The sequence below is a fragment of the Oncorhynchus masou genome, chromosome 31, assembly GCF_036934945.1.
Source record: "Oncorhynchus masou masou isolate Uvic2021 chromosome 31, UVic_Omas_1.1, whole genome shotgun sequence".
In the NCBI taxonomy this organism is placed as follows: Eukaryota; Metazoa; Chordata; class Actinopteri; order Salmoniformes; family Salmonidae; genus Oncorhynchus; species Oncorhynchus masou.
In genome coordinates, this window is record NC_088242.1 from 26,395,419 (window position 1) to 26,413,785 (window position 18,367).

Here is an 18,367-nt window from a genome sequence, read left to right on the forward strand (position 1 = left end):
AAGCTACGGGCAATGAAAGCAATTGCATTTTATTGATGGCAATTTGAATGCACACGAGATACCGTGATGAGATCCTGAGGCCCATTGTCTTGCCATTCATCCGCCGCCATCCCCTCATGTTTGAGAATGATATCCCTTTTGCAAGGATCTGTACACATTTCCTGGAAGCTGAAAATGTTCCAGGTCTTCCATGGCCTGCATACCCACCAGACATGTCACCCATTGAGCAGGTTCGGGATGCTCTGGGTCAACTTGTTTCGACAGCGTATTCCAGTTCCCGCCAATATTGAGCAACTTTGCACAGCCATTGAAGAGGACTGGGAAACATTCCACAAACCACAATAAACCGCCTGATAAACTCTATGTGAAAGAGATGTGTCGCGCTGCATGAGACAAATGGTGGTCACACCAGAAACGGACTGTTTTTCTGATCTGCACCCCTACCTTTCTTTATGATATCTGTGACCAACAGATGCATATCTGTATTCCCAGTCATGTGAAATCCATAGATTAGGGCCTAATGAATTTATTTCAATTGACTGATTTCCTTATATAAAATCTTTGAAATTGTTGCACGTTGCATTTATATTTTTGTTCAGTATATATTTTTACTTTGTGTCTGTGGTAACTAGTGACAACCGATAGACAGTGAGTGGGTTCGATTAATCTCGCCCGTGTAGCCATGTTTTGCATCGGCTGAAAGTTGATTTTAATTTGAAACCGGGCTGCTTCCCGGGCATGAACCAGGTGTCCCGCTTTGTCCGACGGCGACGTCTGCTCAAAACAAAAGTTACTTAATTAAGCACGTGTTGTAATTAGTAACGATTCTGTGTTTTTACATGAAAAAGTGATTGCTTTTGATTAAAACCCTTTATCTGCCTTCCCAATGAAAACTAGTTTGAAAATTGTAAATGTATTTGATAGAAAGGAGTAGATGTATGTTTAAGCAATAAGGCCAGAGGCTATATGGCCTATATACCACGGCTAAGTGCTGTTCTTAGCCGTGGTATATTGGCCATATATCACAAACCCCACAAGTGCCTTATTTCTATTATAAACTGGTGACTAATTAGAGCAGTAAAAATAAATGTTTTATCATACCCATGGTATACTGTCTGATATACCATGGTTGTTAGCCAATCAGCATTCAGTGCTCAAACCAGACAGTTTATAATTCTGGACAATGCACCATGCTGCCTTGTTGACAACATGACCGAGCGGTGCAGATTACTGTTCGACTTGAGACGGGCAGTCCTCCTTCCCCACTTTCGCCCAATGATGTGACAAGCATTGCCCGGTTCAGCCCGGGCCAGCAGAAAAGAACTCCCACCCTGACTGACTTCCTATCACACCATGACTAACCAATCCTAACATAGGCCTGTTTAAAGTTAAAATCCTAAGTTGCTACAGCCATTTTTGGACTTATAAATTAATGATATATACCCATTGAATCTTGAAGAATGTAACTTATAAATGCCTCGTAAAATTGGTTAAACTGTCATACTCCATCAGAACCCCAAATATAAGCTTATTTTTCTTTAATGTTTCGAAACAATGTAAATTGAAACTAACACTGCATAGCCTCAAAACATGTTTAAAACTAGCTTATACATTTAATATCATCGAAGGTCAGTACTTGCATCCATAGCTCTGTCTATGAATTTGAGAGTGGTCACATTTTCTCCAGCCCTTCCCTTAGCTTTTTAACAAAACAGGGGTGGGGATGTTTTCTTATGATTTCAATTAGGGATTCTAGCTTAAAAAATATGATTTGAAGGTATTCCTAATGTGTTAATAAGTTTTCCATACAACACCACATGTAATATGCCATTGGTTTTGGGCAGAGACTCATTTTGAGGTTATGATAAGGTAGCTAAACGGCAATAATGCAACTCACATTTACAGCCATAGGCATTTGTAAATTATAACCTCTTGAAACTAGGGGGCACTATTACAGCCATAGGCATTTGTAAATCATAATCTTCAAAATCAAGGGGTATAACTCAGCAAAACAAAATTGCAAAACAAATGGATGTTAGCTAGCCTACTATATGGGTGGCTAGTTAGTTAGCTTGCTAGCTAGTTGGCTAGTTTTAGGTAGCAACCTTCAGTCAGTCTTGATGTTGTTCTTTTTTTGTCAATGTACAATGAGGTATTTGTGAATCCCAAACAAGGTGAAAGTCACTATCTGGCTAAGTAGCATAACAACAATGTCCGAACCCCTGCCTAGTTCTACAATTTCTACAACAACCCCCGGCCTTGTTGCTGACAAAACTCAGAGGGAGACTTCCAGAGAGTGACAATACACTCGTGAATTTAATTATATCATTCATATGAATTAATAAACGAGCATGAAATTCATATTTGTGATTCAGCCATAGACTCGTCGCTCGTGTTGAATCGACTATATCATCTATCTATTAACTTTGCTTGGCTGCATAACTTTTCTGTAGCAGCCCGTGTGAATGACTGACCGCATCTGGGAGCTGTACCTTGACTTTCTCTCTCTCTCTCTCTCTCTCTCTCTCTCTCTCTCTCTCTCTCTCTCTATATATCACATATGTCAGAGTCAAGGCCCGCGGGCCACATCCGGCCCGCGAGAAGGTTTTTTACGGCCCCTGGGATGATCTTGATTTATTATTAGAACCGGCCCGCAGACCGCAGCAAGCCGGCAGCCCGCAGATCTTTTACACGCACCAATACTACATTTCCCACAATGCAACGGTGACGCACCGAGCAGTAGGCTGCTTCATTTCAATATTTATTGGCACAGCAGTCGTCAGCATCACAGTAAAATTAACTTTCAGATACCCATCAAAAATGGCAAAACGGAAGGTGGACACTGAGAACCGGGGTTTCAAACAAGGTGGGAGTCGGAGTATATGTTCACGGAGGTAGCTGGAAAACCTGTGTGTCTTCTGTGTGGAGAAAGTGTGGCGGTACTGAAAGAGTATAATCTGAGACGACATTATGAAACGAAACACGCGGACAAAAACAAGAATATGGACATGGAACAAAGGCTACAAAAGGCAGAGGAATTAAAACGAGGCCTCAAATCTCGACAGGCTCTGTTCAAAAAAGCCAAATCACAAGGCCAGGCTGCTGTCAAGGCCAGTTTTATTTTGGCAGAAGAGATCGCTACATCAGCCCGGCCATTTACGGAGGGGGATTTCATCAAAAACTGCATGATTAAAGTTTGTGACGAAGTTTGCCCAGAAAAAAGGCAACTCTTTTTAAATGTGAGTCTGAGCAGAAACACCATTGCCGAGAGAGTAGACCAGTTGTCCATCAATCTAAAAGAGCAGCTTGTGAAAAAGGGAAAAGATTTCATTGCATATTCCTTGGCTGTGGATGAGAGCACCGACATTTCTGACATTGCCCAGTTGTCAATTTTCATCCGCGGAGTGGACTCCAGCCTAAGCGTGACAGAGGAGTTTTTGGCTTTACGTCCTATGCATGGCACAACTACGGGGCATGATTTGTATGAAGAGGTGTCAATATGTGTAAATGAGATGGAGCTGCCTTGGGAAAAACTCGTGGGTTTGACAACCGACAGAGCACCTGCGATGTGTGGACACAGGAGCGGACTGGTGGCGAAGATACGGGAAAAGATGCAAGAGGAAAACGCGACAGGTGAGCTGACAGCTTATCATTGTATCATACACCAGGAAGCGTTGTGCGGTAAAGCCTTGAAAATGGAGCATGTAATGAGCATCATCACGCGCACAGTTAACTTTATCAGAGCCAAAGGTTTGAATCACCGCCAGTTCAAGGCATTTCTGACGGAGTTAGAAACGGAGCATGGTGATTTGCCTTATCACACAGAGGTGCGATGGCTAAGCCAGGGAAAGGTGCTTCAAAGATGTTTCGAGCTTCGTGAGGAGATTTGTCTGTTCTTGGACAGCAAAGGGAAAGACACAACACAACTCCGAGACGAAATGTTTCTGTGTGAAATGGCTTTTCTGTGTGACATTACGAGTCATCTGAATGCAATGAACTTGCAGCTGCAGGGTCGGGATCATGTCATCTCTGATATGTACAGTACAGTGAAGGCATTTAAAACCAAACTGACTCTGTGGGAGACGCAGATGCGGAAAGAAAATTTGAGCCACTTTCCCAGCTGCCAGACCATGAAAGAGAAGCTCTCTACCAGTGCGTTCCCGAGCGCACAGTTGGCTGATAAAATAGGTATGCTTGCCGCTGACTTTCGACGCCGATTTGCTGACTTTGAAGCACAAAAAAGCAGGTTGGAACTGCTCGGTAACCCATTTGCTGTTGACGTGGAAAGCTCACCACCAAACCTCCAAATGGAGTTGATTGACCTCCAATGCAATGATGCACTGAGGGCAAAATATGCGGCAGTGGGTGCTGCGGAGTTCGCCCGTTTCCTCCCCGACACAATGCCCCAGCTGCGCATCCAGGCTGCTCAAACGTTGTCTATGTTTGGCAGCACATACCTGTGTGAACAACTTTTTTCTTTGATGAACCTGAACAAAACATCACACAGAAGTCGACTTACTGCTGAACACCTCCACTCAATTCTGAGGATTTCCTCAGCTCAGAGCCTTACCCGAACATTGATGAACTTGTGGAAAAGATGGGACACCACCAAGTATCACCCTCAACCTCAAACAAGTGAACATTACTGTGCAATCACATATTTAGAGTTTTTACTCAGTTCAAGTTTAAAAGTTAAAGTTTAATATTTGTTTTCACTGCATGTTACTTCTCCTTAAACAAAGTGTTGTTTTTGATTAATAGATTTTTGCACTTTATTTTATTGTATTTCAATCCAATTATATTTTAAAAATATTTCAGTTGAGTGGATGATAGAAAATTGCTATTATTGTTTTTTTCTTTGAAGTAAATTTAGCCCACTTTTGCTAAAATAGAAAATATAGGCTACTGATGGTGCCTTGAATACCGGTTTCTTTCATTTAATGTTCATGTTATGGGGATTTTTATATAAAGGAAATTTGTCTTTTGTGTCTGTTGAAAATTAAAGATTACTGACAGAGCCATAAGAAAATATTGCTTTATTTATCTGATCATATTGGAATATATTTGTTAGGTTTTCAGTAGGTTCAATTAGGTTCACTAGACTATATGCGTCATTTAAAAATTTTTCAATGAACATTCGAACAGTCCGGCCCTCGGCTTGTAGCTAAATTTTTTATTTGGCCCTCCGTCCATTTGACTTTGACACCCCTGCTCATAAAACTCAGCAAAGAAAACGTCCCTTTTTCAGAAGCCTGTCTTTCAAAGGTAATTCGTAAAAATCCAAATAACTTCACAGATCTTCATTGTGGAGGGTTTAAACACAGTTTCACATGCTTGTTCAATGAACCATAAACAATTCATGAACATGCACCTGTGGAATGGTCGTTAAGACACTAACAGCTTACAGATGTTAGGCAATTAAGGTCACAGTTATGAAAGAGGCCTTTCAGACTTTGAAAAACATCAAAAGAAAGATGCCCAGGGTCCCTGCTCATCTGCGTGAACGTACCTTAGGCATGCTGCAAGGAGGCATGAGGACTGCAGATGTGGCCAGGGTAATAAATTGAACATCACACCTGCGGGACAGGTACAGGGAGTGCAACAACTGCCCGAGTTACACCAGGAATGCACAATCCTTCCATCAGTGCTCAGACTGTCCGCAATAAGCTGAGAGAGGCTGGACTGAGGGCTTGTAGGCCTGTTGTAAGGCAGGTCCTCACCTTACCTGCAACAATGTCACCTATGGGCACAAACCCACCGTCGCTGGACCAGACAGGACTGGCAAACAGTGTTCTTCACTGACCAGTCTCACCAGGGGTGATGGTCGGATTTGCCTTTATCGTCAAAGGAATGAGCGTTACACCGAGGCGTGTACTCTGGAGCGGGATTGATTTGGAGGTGGAGGGTCTGTCATGGTCTGGGGCAGTGTGTCATAGCATCATTGGACTGAGCTTGTTGTCATTGCTGGCAATCTCAATGCTGTGTGTTGCAGGGAAGACATCCTCCTCCCTCATGTGGTACCCTTCCTGAAGGCTCATCCTGACATGACCCTTCAGCATGACAATGCCACCAGCCATACTGCTCGTTCTGTGCATGATTTCCTGCAAGACAGGAATGTCAGTGTTCCGCCATGGCCAGCAAAGAGCCCAGATCTCAATCCCATTGAGCACGTATGGGACCTGTTGGATTGGAGGGTGAGGGATAGGGCCATTCTCCTCAAAAAGGTCCGGGAACTTGCAGGTGCTTTGGTGGAAGGGTGGGGTAACATCTCACAGCAAGAACTAAAGCACCTTATACCACCCACCACTGCGACCTGTATGCTCTAGTCGGCTGGCCCTCCCTACATATTCGTCGCCAGACACACTGGCTCCAGGTCATCTACAAGTCCATGCTAGGTAAAGCTCCGCCTTATCTCAGTTCACTGGTCCCGATGGCAACACCCACCCGTAGCAGCTCCAGCAGGTGTATCTCACTGATCATCCCTAAAGCCAACACCTCATTTGGCTGCCTTTCCTTCCAGTTCTCTGCTGCCTGTGACTGGAACGAATTGCAAAAATCATTGAAGTTTGAGACTTTTATCTCCCTCACCAACTTTAAAGATCTGCTATCTGAGCAGCTAACTGATCGCTGCAGCTGTACATAGTCCATCGGTAAATAGCCCACCCAATTTACCTACCTCAACCCCATACTGTTTTTATTTATTTACTTTTCTGCTCTTTTGCACACCAGTATCTCTACCTGCACATGACCATCTGATCATTTATCACTCCAGTGTTAATCTGCTAAATTGTAATTATTCGCCTATGTCCTCATGCCTTTTGCACACAATGTATATAGACTCTTTTTTTATGTTTTTTTTCTACTGTGTTATTGACTTGTTTATTGTTGACTCCATGTGTAACTCTGTGTTGCTGTCTGTTCACACTGCTATGTTTTATCTTGGCCAGGTCGCAGTTGTAAATGAGAACTTGTTCTCAACTTGCCTACCTGGTTAAATAAAGGTGAAATAAAAATAAAATAAAATAGAACTGGCAAATCTGGCGCAGCCCATGAGGAGGAGAAATACTGCAATACTTAATGCAGCTGGTGGCCACACCAGATACTGACTGTTACTTTGATTTTGACCCCCCTGTTCAGGAACACATTATCCAATTTCTGTTTTCACATGTTTGTTCAGTTTATGTATCCGTTGTTGAATGGTGTTATGTTCATACAAATATTTACACATGTTAAGTTTGCTAATAATAAACGCAGTTGACAGTTGAGTTTATATACACACTACCATTCAAAAGTTTGGGGTCACTTAGAAATGTCTTTGTTTTCCATAAAAACATACTTGAAATGAGTTGTAAATATAGTCAAGACATTGACAAGGTTATAAATAATGATTTTAATATTTTAAAAAAAATTGTATCCAAACTTTGCGCTTGTCAAAGAATCCTCCATTTGCAGCAATTACAGCCTTGCAGACCTTTGGCATTCTAGTTGTCAATTTGTTGAGGTAATCTGAAGAGATTTCATCCCATGCTTCCTGAAGCACCTCCCACAAGTGTAGACATTGTTAATGTTGTAAATGACTATTGAACCTGGAAATGGCAGATTATTTAATGGAATATCTACATAGGCGTACAGAGGCCCATTATCAGCAACCATCATTCCTGTGTTCCAATGGCACGTTGTGTTAGCTAATCCAAGTTTATCATTTTAAAAGGTTAATTGATCATTAGAAAACCCTTTTGCAATTATGTTAGCACAGTATCTGGAGCATCAGCATTTGTGGGTTCAATTAAAGGCTCAAAATGGCCAGAAACAAATACATTTCTTTGGAAACTCGTCAGTCTATTCTTGTTCTGAGAAATGAAGGCTATTCCATGTGAGAAATTGCCAAGAAACTGAAGATCTCGTACAATTCTGTGTACTACTCATTACAGTGCAAACTGGCCCTAACCAGAATAGAAAGAGGAGTGGGAGGCCCCGGTGCACAACTGAGCAAGGGGACAAGTATATGAGTGTCTAGTTTGAGAAACAGACTCCTCACAAGTCCTCAACTGGCAGCTTCATTAAATGGTACCCGCAAAACACCTGTCTCAACATCAACAGTGAAGAGGCGACTCCGGTATGCTGGCCTTCTAGGCAGAGTTCCTCTGTCTAGTGTTTGTGATCTTTTGCCAATCTTGATCTTTCTTTTTATTGGCCAGTCTGAGAGATGGCTTTTTCTTTGCAACTCTACCTAGAAGACAAGCATCCCAGAGTACGCACTTCACTGTCACTGTTGTTTTGCAGGTACAGACATGGTTTTGCACAGTATTTTGATGAGTTGAGCTTTTTGAACAGGTGAAAGGCAGCGAGTAGAATATGATAGAATATGGGAAATATTAATTGTATATATGGGAAATCATTCCTAAAGGAAATCAATCCACAGAACTCTATAATCCAACGTTTGTGAGGCATAACAAATATAATTTTGTGATGAATAGAGAAACGTCTCTGTGTATGATGTCACTGTGCATGGAAAGAGAAGAGTGTTTGTGTGGACTCTTAGTCAGGCCAGTGTATAAAAGCATTAGTCTTCGAGTGTAAAAAATAAATACATACGGGTAGCCTATGCAACTCAGGTTGGCAAAACAACCCCTCTATAACCCTCTCTCTAATCTAATTTGGAAGTTACCATAACGGAAATGTCTGCATCCCGTGACCATGTTTTGTCCGTGCGCAAATTATAAGAAGGAAAAAAATGAATTGCTAGGCAGCACAACTCGATCCACAAATCGTAATGCGCGTTTTGGGCTGTCACAGACTCACAGATATGTTTAACAATACAGTAATCTCTCTTTCTTCTTCGGAATTCCTCCTTACCTTCTCTCCTCCTATCATTTTGCGCACCATGCTCTCCCACCTCAGCTCTTATTCGCTCACTCCAGCTCAAAACATTTGTGCAGTTAGTTCTAGCTCCATCGACTCCTGTGTGTGAGAGCGTGCTGATGGATGTGAGAAGTGAAGTATCCTAGATTTGATAACATCATGGAATTATTTTTCTAAGAACACCTGTAGAAAGATTGTGCACTGGGGAACTATTCTAAGAAGGACAATATCCATATAAATGCAACGTTTTATTTGGGAAAAATAACAACAAATGGTTATCTTTACCTTCATGGATGTCGAGGACATTAGTGAAAACAATCTCCAACACTGATGGCAGTGTTCTGCAATTTGCATCTATGTTTTTGGACTTTTCATAATACCAAGACCGTAAGCTCTTCTTCTTCTTCTTCGGGTGTCTTCTGAAATGCGTTAGAGGAGCTGAAAGGAAGGGGAGAAGGACAACACTATGAGGGGGAAATACTTTCTGCTCGGTTACTTGTTGGTCAAAGTTATAGCGCTGGTCTGCAAGGCGGACGGAGAACCAGGACAACTGGATGGCTTTGTCATGATGACGACCTCCAACGGATCTAGGGAGGACGAGGGCGCAGGCTTCTCAGAGCCCCCACACACGGAGGACCGGTGCCGGGGATACTATGATGTGATGGGCCAGTGGGACCCGCCGTTCGTTTGCAAAACGGGCGATTATCTGTATTGCTGCGGCACCTGTGGCTTTCGGTTCTGCTGCTCCTACAAGACCTCGCGGCTGGATCAGAGCACCTGTAAAAACTACGACACTCCGGTGTGGATGATGACAGGTCAAACCCCGTTTAAGAAAAATGACCTCCGGCACGACCCCACCAAAGATAAAACTAATTTAATCGTGTATATAATCTGTGGAGTAGTCGCTATCATGGCACTTGTTGGGATATTCACCAAACTCGGCCTGGAAAAGGCGCACCGACCCCAGAGAGAGAATATGGCTAGGTGGGTTTCTGGGGTTCTGCTGCTGTTGAGCGCGCCGCGAGCTCCTTTCATGCGCTTGTTTTCAAGGAGCTCGCTTGGTGCGCACGTGTAGGCTAGAGCGCGCGCAACAATAATTTTTAAAGCTCCTGTTCTAGACTCGTGCTTGCCAGTTTTATATTGGTAAACGACTCTATTGTAATTACCTTGTCACTGATAGTAGGAAGGATCCAATCTAAATGTGGCTCGTTTAAAATTATAATAAGAAATCCCCCGTATAAATTACTTTTACGCGCACAATAAGACCTCTTCGATGGACAGAAAGTAGCTGTCATCGACAGTTTATCAATTGGACTAGATTGCATAATGTCATCAGACACTTGGCTCACCTGTGTGGGTTGCTTGCCTGCTTCACTCGCAGAGAGCACGGGGGCGTGTGTCTCTTACAGTTGTGAGCAAGGCCACAATGCCCTCCACAACATGCGCATGCTATACCTTTATTTGGAGATCTTTCTCTAACAATGGACAAATTATGCCTATTAGTTTTCATCATCACCACTTATTTATTCTTAGAATTTAATATTTTCGAAATGATGTGGAACCCATTCAATTAACTAGTCAAATTAACTTATTCATTTGAAAATGTTAAATTTAGCTTTCTCTTGAACTCCCTGCCCTGTGCCTGGTCTCATAGACTAGACATATCATAGTAAATGTAAATCTGAGACACTAAAATGAGCATGATATGTTATGTTTGGTATGGTTACATAAGACAGGTGGTTACTGTTTGGTCAGGGTAGTCTAGCAACTGAAAGGTTGCGATTTTGAATCTCATCACGGACAAATTTATAATTTTAGCTATTTAGCAACTTTTCAATTACTTACTTATTTTTTCCTAATTTGCAACTACTTAGCATGTTAGCTAACCCTTCCACTAACCTTAACTCTTTTAGCTAACCCTATAACCTAACTCCTAAACTTTACCCTAACCCTAATCCCTAGCCTAGCCACCTAACCACCTAGCTATTATTCGTAACATATCATACGTTTTGAAAATTCGTAACATATTGTGCATTTTGCTAATTCATAACATATAATACGAATTGTAATTCGTAACATATACAAAATGGATGATGGACATCCACAAATGAATACATACTATACGAAACATAGCATATCATATTAAATGGATTGTCTCAGATTTCCTTACAGAATAATACAAAATGCTCTGAGACCAGGTTGCAGCACAGCGGTGTTCAGCATGAAATCATGCATTAGGCGCAATTCTTCATTCTTCATTCTCTCTCTCTCTCTCTCTCTCTCTCTCTCTCTCTCTCTCTCTCTCTCTCTCTCTCCCTCTCACACACACACACAGGGCTGTCCAAAGCGTGTTACAGGTCGGCTGTCCAGGTGAGCAGTTCCAGGGGGAGGACACCCTTGGCATGCAGGCACAGCACTATGACACAAGGGCCAACAACCTCCGTAAGTTTCACTGTTTTGGCCCCTATAAGCAGAGGTTTTTGGTGGTGATGGTTGTGGACAGCTGTGTGTGGATGTATCTGCAACTTCAGAGAAATTTGAGACTGGGAGGGTTGGCCATGAGGGCCCCAAACAGATAATAGCAAACGTAATGTGGGCAGGTTGCATTGTTGCATATTGTACACTGACTCTCAATGAAGCATTTGGTCTCTGTAAGGGTATGGGTATGATGCTTGTATCATAGCCAGATGTATTCGTTTCAAGTGTGGCATTCATTTTATAATCTTAGATGGAGTCAAGTGGAGGGAAACAAACCGCCTTATGCTTTAGAAATCCAGTGGTAATTCACAGTTTTATTTTGTCCCATGCCTACATGATTCAATGATTCAAAATGTGTAGGAGAGGGGTAGAGAGAGAGAGAGAGAGAAAGAGAGAGAGAGATAGAGAGAGAGAGAGAGAGAGAGAGAGAGAGAGAGAGAGAAAGAAAGAAAGAGAGACAGAGAGAGAGAGAGAGAGAGAAAGAAAGAGAGACAGAGAGAGAGAGAGAGAGAGAGAGAGAGAGAGAGAGAGAGAGAGAGAGAGAGAGAAAGAGAGAGAGAGAGAGCGCGCTGTGAATGGCATCTATTTCTGTTGCATCATGTGGGCAGCACAGTTATGGGCTTTGTGTAAACAACTCAGAAACACAGGAGAGGCTTAATCTGGAGTATTTCATACACATTCCATACCGCTGTACCAAGTGATTCTGATTCCAGTATGATTACATCACCACCTTTTGTGGCTGCATGTGTTTCATCCTAAAAATTGAAAAATTATTAAAACACAAAGCAAGCGGCACATCTAAGCCCCCTTCAACTTGAAAGGATGTATTTTGAGACATGCAGACTGAAACGGAGAGTGTAGCTGACAGTGCTGTTGTCAGTGGGATTTGTCCTATTTTCTTGATACTATCAAACACAATCTGACTGACACACCTTGTGATCCGGTGTGACTGTACTGGGCTCCTAACAGCTCTCCTTCGAATAATTTTAAAGTAGTGTCCTTTGTCTCTAATGTCTTCTGGGGTGCTGGTGTCTTCTGTCATCAATATCTATAAATAACTGCCACTGATGTTTCGAAGAGGCAGATGCACCAGGTCTACCTCAAAAGAAATAAAGGTTAAATATATAGAGATAGAAGTACCAAACATGGGGAGACGTGTGGAAATCTTAAACAAGTCTCTAGTCTAAAGCCAGGCTCTCTGAAGTATGCATAGTAATATATGTCTTCTGCTGCTGTGAGGGAACACAGAAATAGGATATTATCACCTGGGAGGCCTGGCTGGTGAAATAGTGATTATTATTGATGTGGAACCCTGCTTCACTCTTTAGTCTGGGGTCTTGTGGGTAATCATGTGGAGTGTTATTAACCCCTATGATCTGATTAGATCTCCAGAGAGGCTTCATATGGGTTTAGAGGTCTCGACCAGCCGGGAGACGGATTTATCATAGAGAGGGGGATGGATGAAGAGAGTTCAGCTGTGTACGTCTCTTGTTGATCACATTCTATTTTTAGAGTAGACCATCTATTGATTATAGCTTATGTCCAGATTACCCTATTACTGACATTATCAGTAGATCCCCATCTTAACTGTCCTCACCCAGCTTTGGAGAAGAATGACGAGGGCAGTTTGTATGGCTGATAGCCATAACAATGCCTCTTTCAGCATGGCAATGGTGGATAACAGCTTGGGATGAGCTACTTTCTCCCCCAAGCATTTTCTTCAAGCACCTCTGAGTATTAGCTAAGGACAAGACTAGAGCAATCGTTTTGTTCCTTACGTGGCTTTGTTTTGACATCATATGGGATGTAATGCGTAAAAACCCTTTATCATGTATCGCACATGTGACATGTCTCACACACCACATCAATGAGTAATACGTCAGATCTCTCCATGTTATGTTAGACCCCATGAGGACTGGGGCCTCTGCTCTGTACCCCTCTACATATGAAAAATTAACCGTTTAATCTTGGTGGCTCCACGGCCATGAACCAAGCAGCCCTCCCAAGCCCTGCTGGGCTGGTGATAACACTTTCATGTCATCTCAAAATGGGATACTTTTTAGAAATTCTTAAAGAGCTCAAAATCCCATGTCTCCGAGCCTTCAGCATCAAAGCACAAAGTGAGAAATGGAGTGAGAGACGGAGACAGAAATAAAGAGGCAGCGAGACACAGAGAAGGAGAAGGGGGAATTGGGAGAGAGAAAGAAAGAGAAGGAGAGAGAGAGAAAAGGAGAGAGGACAACATGTCAAGACTGTCGGAGAGGATCAGTGCAATGTCAACAGTCAAATATCTTTAGAGTGACAAAGTTGACAAACTGCAGGCAGAATGTAACCTCGTTTACATCTGTGAAGGGAAAAGTGTCATACAAACGACATAAAGTCACTGCTGCTTCTGGTAGATTTGTCCGACCTCAACCTAAACTCATGAGGTGGGACATTGAGAAAAATAGAAGATAGAAACGGTACTCCGGAAAAAATGAAATGTTATTACATGAGAGCCCCAGGAAGAGAGCAGGGTAGGCTTTCCATCCGTGAGCTGACTGAGAGTGATCTGTATTTACAACTCACGGTCACAAAGGTAATTACCTGCCCAGCAGTTCTAATCTTCCCTTAAACATCTCCAGATATGAAGTATGAAATTGCTAATAAGTAATTGCTTGGAGATTACAAAGCATGAAGAAAGGCTCTGTCTCCAAAACTCTTGATTTCTCTAACCTCATCTACTGTTGATTAATTATGCTGAAATATATCACCTGCAGCAATAGTGTGTGTGTGTGTGTGTGTGTGTGTGTGTGTGTGTGTCTGTCTGTCTGTCTGTCTGTCTGTCTGTCTGTCTGTCTGTCTGTCTGTCTGTCTGTCTGTCTGTCTGTCTGTCTGTCTGTGTGTGCAAGTGGGGGTGTGAGTGTGTCTAAAAAAATCAGATCACACAGTTCTGTTGAGAGATACAACTTTACCCTGACCTCTAAGTCACCCATCACCTAAGACTCCACACTCTTTCATCCTGAATCCTACACAGACAGGTATCCAGGGAAGCAGCTACAGACAGGCACAAAGCAAAGGAAAATAAAGAAAATTGTCATTTTCCAATCAAGGTGCAGGAACAGGAGCAAGCTAAAAAAAAATATAAAAAATATTCAGCAACTCTAGGGAGGACAATAAGAGTTCCAATCAAAAATAGTTCTTTATTATTGGCAAAAAACAACAATACAGAAAAAAAATCGATCCTATGTAGCAAAATTTGAAATCGTTTTTTACATTGGATAAAAGTACAGAATCCGAGCTAGAAAATGGTATATCATACTCTGCAGTTGAGGAACAATGAGAAAGTAATTCTGTTTCGAAAGTTGACCAATTTGTAGCCCGGTTTTGAGAAAATGGCCTGTGAATAGGTTGGTACTCTTCTTTGTCTACACCCATTCAGCAATGTTCACCCCATCTCTTTAAGGATTCATAGTGTAGTAAACAACCAAACATTTCAAGTAGTGAAAGTAGCAGCAAAAAGTAGCAGTAAAAATAAACTTCATCTAGTCCTTGGCCTATATTCTAATCTGACTTTGGTGCAGGTCATGATGTTCTTCACGTTACCATCTCTGGTAAACACACTATATCAAATCAAATCAAAGTTTATTTGTCACATGCACAGGATACAGAAGGTGTAAACGCTACAGTGAAATGGTTACTTGCATAACGGAGTCTTTTTGGCTAGCTAGTTGTAACGTTCATCGTCCTCGTCTGAGGAGGAGTAGGAGAGATCGGACCAATATGCAGCGTGGTACGTGTCCATGTTCATATTTATTAAACAGAGAACACTAAACAAAATAACAACGGCGAATGAAACGAAACAGTTCTGTAAGGTGACATACACTAAACAGAAAACAACTACCCACAAATCAAGTGGGAAAAGCAGGCTACCTAAATATGGTTCTCAATCAGAGACAACGATTGACAACTGCCTCTGATTGAGAACCATACCAGGCCAAACACATAGAAAACCAAAACTAGAACAACACATAGAATGCCCACCCCAACTCACGCCCTGACCAACCTAAACAAGAAACATAACAAAAGAACTAAGGTCAGGACGTGACACTAGCTAAAAAGTGAACCATAATCTCAACTCTAATGCCGCATTCAAAACAACTGGGAAGTCAGAAGAAAAAAACTTTACCTGTGAAAAATCTATTTGAACGGTCATCCAACTCGGAATTCCAACTCAGGAACTCGGGCCTCTTTCTAGAGCTCCTACACAGATCATACACATAACTTTAACTAGCGAGCCAGCCAGCTAACATTAGCTAGCTAGCTAACAGCACGCTTTAACTTGCAATGAAAATGATTTTCTGACAAAATTTGAAATTTATAATATCTGAAAATGTAGAGACTTACCCCTCCCTATACATGGATGGACGCTTCTCCCTCTGTCATGGATGCCATGGTTGCCCTTAGTTTGAAGATGTAATCTGGAGACAGGTGTTTTATACAACAGCCTTCTTTCTATGTTCTCTTTTTGGACTCTCTCCGCATTTGGCAATCATTGGGCATTCCACTGATTTCAAAACTCGGTTCACTTATTCCCTGACAACGACACCGTTTAGTCCCCAGCATTGTCATCAGAAGACTATACAATGTCTGGTTCAATGAAAATGCTTTTACCTAAATCAGGGATTTCCACATTCTCTGATTCATTTTCAGTCAGGTGGGAGTCAGCATGACACGATCATCGTCCAGAAAGTAGTCCATCACAATGTTTTCCCACTGATCTGTCGATAGCGCTATTAACTTCGGGGCAGCAATGTTGAGAGCAGTAGCAACTTTTTCAGTTCTACATGATATCTTTATAAAAAGCTACTGTAGACAGGATTATCCACACATACTTAGCAGCTCATGTTAAAGACAGACCAATCCGAACTCATATTTTGGCATGTCCAGCCCATCCATTATCTCGGCCAATCATGGCTAGCAGGAAGGTGCCTGTATTTTTCCTTGGCTAAACCAACTATGCTCATCATTTACCAATTTGATTCGCATTTACAGATGGCATACAAGTTTGTTATAAAGGCACATGAAAGTTTGCATGTTCCAGAAGGCCCCCCCCCCCCCCCGAAAAAACGTTCAAATGCTTCTCCTGTGAAGTAGTAATGAGAGACATACGCCTAGTTTCTTGGAACAGGTCACAAGTGTATACTGTGAACTTCCATTGTGTTTTTTTTAATCCATTGTCCTCCTAAAAGTTACAGAATGTTTTTTAATCTACAGACAGACCCAGGTCCAGACGTGCTCCTCCTGAGCCTCGTTCCCGTGCCCTTGCTAAGGCTAATTACACTAATATGGGTCCCCTCAGCAGCATCGGAGATCCATTAGGCTGTGTTCATTAGGGCTGTGGGCCTCCCAGCCTCCTCAGACGGCTCTGATCGACCAGACACAGTAATCAGAGTCATACACATGGGGAGGCTGGGACTCACTGCTCTTTGGAAGAAGTAGAGTAGAAAACATAGAAAAAGGAAGTGAGCTAAAGTTGAACAAGGGAAGTAGAATAGCCACACTCTGTTTAAATTAATTTAGGGATTAGTTAACCATCTAAGGATTTTTTTCATGGAGGGAAGTTCTTCTGTATGTCCTAATTGTCCTCTTTCTGACTGATTACTGATTAACGTATGACTCTGTTCCAATGTACTGTATAATCTGCCCTCTTGTTGTCATGGTGTAACAACAAAAGAAGCTCTAAGAAGGCTGAATATCTCAGGGTGTAATCAGCAGACTGCCCTCTGTCCTTGTACGACCCTGGGGAATATTAATCAGTTAATTTACAGCCTCCAATCAAATTTTTGACAGATAATTACGTGTGTGTTTGGCTTCTGCATGTGTGCGTGTTTGGCTTGTGCGTGCGTGCGTGAGTGGGTGTGTGCGTAAGTGGGTGTGTGCGTGCATGTGTATCTGCTCATGTGTGTGTGGATTGGGTCTGAGGAGGGCAAGTGAATAAGAGTCTGTCATGTCTTCGAGAGAGCGACTCATCAGACATTTGTATTACTACACCCATCTACATCAATATCAATAAAACGATGAGCATTCCTCCTTTGTATGTTTGAACAGAGGGAAATCCTTTGGATTGTAATTAAATGCTACAGTGAGTATATCTTATTACACAGTTTAATTCATTTGAATTAAGATCTTCACAAATATTAGGATTATGTGTTTAATCTGCAAAAGGAAATGATTTTTTCCAGATGTCCTCTGATTTGAAATGTCTTAAGTTTTAATGTAATGTAATGTAATACCCCAAGGAAATTAGGGCGGAAAATTGTTATTGATTGAGGCTCAGATTATGATGCATATGGAATACATCAATGTAGCTCCTACCGAAAGAAAAAAAAGATGCTCAAATGTCTGTTTTGATCCTCTGGGGTCCAAACAATTGGGGATCCTAATAAAATACAAATAGTGAAGCGAGGCAAATCTGAGAGAGACATTCTACCACTATTTAGCTTCTGTATGTGGCTACACAGTAGTATTTAGCTTGCCAAACATGTGGATGAGTTAGTATTAGTCCCCCTAGCATGTGGCTGTGCTACACAGTGAGAAATCCCCTTAATGTCTTACATCAAAATTCCATTTGAATTTCCATTCATTACATTTACATTATGTTGATGAACGCCTCTGTATGGAGGTTTGCATTGCAAAATTGTATTGTGCAGAAAGACTATACATGTTGGTTCTAAGCTCTGACGCTACAGAACATACCGGCACTTCTGGTTCAATCTCTGTTCATGGACTGAGACGTTTGGCTCACTTGCCCACTCAATCAATCACACACACACACACACACTCACTCACTCACTCTCTCACATACACTCAAACTCTCCCTCCCTCAGGATTTGCCCTGGGGGCAGGCAGCAGATTCTTTTGGCTAACTGACTAACGCCACCAGCGATGTCATATTATTGGCAGGGGGACCACCCACTGAGGGCAAATTTTGTGATGCACCACCTCCCTCTCTCTTAGGGCACGGCTCTATGGAGAGTTGGCCCCT

The 18,367-nt window shown here is 42.1% G+C and overlaps 1 protein-coding gene across 1 annotated transcript in view; it reads left to right on the forward strand.

The window, feature by feature from the left end:
• The first annotated feature begins 8,949 nt into the window (after window positions 1-8,949).
• The window catches only part of shisa9a (shisa family member 9a), a 47,743-nt gene continuing 38,325 nt past the window's right edge, over window positions 8,950-18,367 (forward strand). The window contains exons 1-2 of the mRNA XM_064950521.1: window positions 8,950-9,846; window positions 11,198-11,304. Of these exons, the coding sequence (XP_064806593.1) occupies window positions 9,329-9,846; window positions 11,198-11,304 (625 nt within the window). The 5' untranslated portion in view covers window positions 8,950-9,328. The remainder of the gene's footprint in view (window positions 9,847-11,197; window positions 11,305-18,367) is intronic.